This window comes from Sinocyclocheilus rhinocerous, unplaced genomic scaffold (assembly GCF_001515625.1).
Source record: "Sinocyclocheilus rhinocerous isolate Xijiao unplaced genomic scaffold, SAMN03320098_v1.1 scaffold19307, whole genome shotgun sequence".
In the NCBI taxonomy this organism is placed as follows: domain Eukaryota; kingdom Metazoa; phylum Chordata; class Actinopteri; order Cypriniformes; family Cyprinidae; genus Sinocyclocheilus; species Sinocyclocheilus rhinocerous.
The window spans coordinates 560-2,958 of record NW_015641654.1 but is presented as its reverse complement, the minus strand read 5'-3'; the positions used below and the strand labels follow the sequence as shown (position 1 = coordinate 2,958).

Below are 2,399 nucleotides of genomic sequence, written 5' to 3'. Positions count from 1 at the left end.
CAAATGTAATTTTACTCAGTTTATTAACATTTTTACTCCACATTTGTGCAGTTTTTTGAAGGATTTATTATATTTTTTACATTTATATAAATAGATTAAAACATATTTTTAAATAGGTTTTTTATACAAAAATAGCTTTTTATGTAAAATTCACTTTATAATAGACCCACATTCCTAATTTTAATTAATGGTGATAACATGTGCCATAGTTTAAAAACTGCTTCCTTCCATCTATTTGAAAATAATCACTTTTAAAATAAAAAACACTACGTTTTAACTACAGCCACAGATGACTCGAGAGCATTACTCAGTGGCTTATTTAACATTTTAACTACAGTCATAGATGACTCGAGAGCATTACTCAATGACTTATTTACCATTTCCACATAGCTATAGATCTTTTCAAGATTCACGTTTTTTTATGTAGATTTGTTAAGAGATTTATAAAATCATTATTGTAATCATATAAAATGACTTTGCAAAAAAATGATATTTCAGTACAAAAAAATGCTAAACTTTGACAATGATGACACATGATTACAGTCAAACCTGTATGTGGTGTTATATGTGTGTGTGTCTTTGCATTTATTCTCCATCGTGGATGTGCTGTGGTGTCCCTCCATCATTTCTGTGTGTGTTCTTCGTTGTAGCTGATTTTTATTTGACAAATTATGTAAGAGAGAGCCACTCATGTCATGTCAATTTTTCATTTCTTACGAGTGTGTTTTATGGGTTTGGGGGGTGTTGGGGGTCGTGTGTGTTTTTCCTCCATCGTGGATGTGCTGGGGTGTCACGCCTTCAGATTCTGTGTGTTGTCTGCATTGTAACTGACATTTTTGACAAATTATGTAACAAAAAAAAATAAAAAATTTGTCTATGGGTGGTTTTGGGGTGTGTGTGTGTGTGTGCGAGCGTAATCGTTCTGCATTGTGAACGTGTGGAAGGGTCGCCACTTCATTTTCGTGTATTTTGTGGTCTGAATTGTGGTGGATTTATTGATTTTATTTGATAAATTAAGAAGAAAAAGTATTGATTTGATCATTTCCTCATTCATTTCAATGTGGGGTCTCCAGAGAGTGACTGTTTATTTCACACTAACACACAACCAGATATCAATCCAGTTTAATTCTCTATTTGTAGAGCTACCAAGTGTTAACAACCGTACAAAGTCTCATGCCATTTAGATAAAGAGAACATTTTTTTTTATTTCAGCAAACATCATTTGGGGTCTCAAAAGACCTTGAACAGCGCTTAAGGGTTAAACAAAGTGATTTTAATCATTTTGATTCTTGTCTGTGAATGTTACTGACCTCAATCTCTCCAGTTTACAGTGTGAATCCTTCAGTACGTCACATAAGTGATTCACTCCTGTGTTTTTTATTTGATTCCCGCTCAGCTTCAGTTCTCTCAGGTGTGATGGGTTTGATTTCAGAGCTGAAGTCAGGATGAGACACTGTTTCTCTGTAATACTGCATCTATACAGACTGAAGACAGAAAGAGAAAACACAATGAATCAGAAACGTTATGTTCATGTGTGAGTTAAATTAATCATGTTAACAACCATACAGTCCAATAATTAAAAAACATTGCCAAAAACCTTATTATATGACCATAAACAAAAACAGAAGAAAAAAGATTAACAAAGTAGATTAAGATACAGGATCAAATAAAGAACTACTTAAAATGTGAGAAATCTAGAAAATTCTGTTTCTGAATTACAATTTACCCAAAGACATTTTAAGTGTACTTTATCATCAATAAACACATTTGTTTTTGTAATTATAAATCATTTCAGCACTGCAATATTCATAAAAAATAATAACTCAACTTTAATTTCATGGTGACTTTATGAAAGTAAACAGTAAACTTTAATCTCACAGTAACTGCTGTAGAGTATAATGATACTAACTCTAGTTTCTCCAGCTTGCATTGTGTGTTCATCAGTAGATCACTGAGGTTTTTCACTCCAGAGTCTCCAAGTTTATTCCCGCTCAGCTTCAGTTCTCTCTGGTGTGATGGGTTTGATTTCAGAGCTGAAGCCATAGCAGAACAACCTTCATCTGTTATATAACAGTATCTTAACCTACATTGAGATAAATGAGAAAAGTCACTTAATTCTGTTTAATTTAAATAAAACACTTTATTAATTCTTGTCTGTGAATGTTACTGACCTCAATCTCTCCAGTTTACAGTGTGAATCCTTCAGTACGTCACATAAGTGATTCACTCCTGTGTTTTTTATTTGATTCCAGCTCAGGTTCAGTTCTCTCAGGTGTGATGGGTTTGAGTTCAGAGCTGAAGTCAGGACGAGACTCTGTTTCTCTGTAATACTGCATCCACACAGACTGAAGACAGAAAGAGAAAACACAATGAATCAGACACGTTATGTTCATGTGTGA

The 2,399-nt window shown here is 33.4% G+C and overlaps 1 protein-coding gene across 1 annotated transcript; it reads right to left on the bottom strand.

Annotated features, from left to right (window-relative positions):
- Positions 1-1,454: 1,454 nt before the first annotated feature.
- LOC107755271 (ribonuclease inhibitor-like) lies at positions 1,455-2,295 on the bottom strand (the record flags this gene model as incomplete). The annotated part of the gene is made up of 3 exons (XM_016572017.1): positions 1,455-1,484; positions 1,910-2,083; positions 2,172-2,295. Coding segments are annotated over 3 exons (328 nt in total), but the record flags the coding sequence as incomplete, so codon positions are not given.
- Positions 2,296-2,399: the final 104 nt, after the last annotated feature.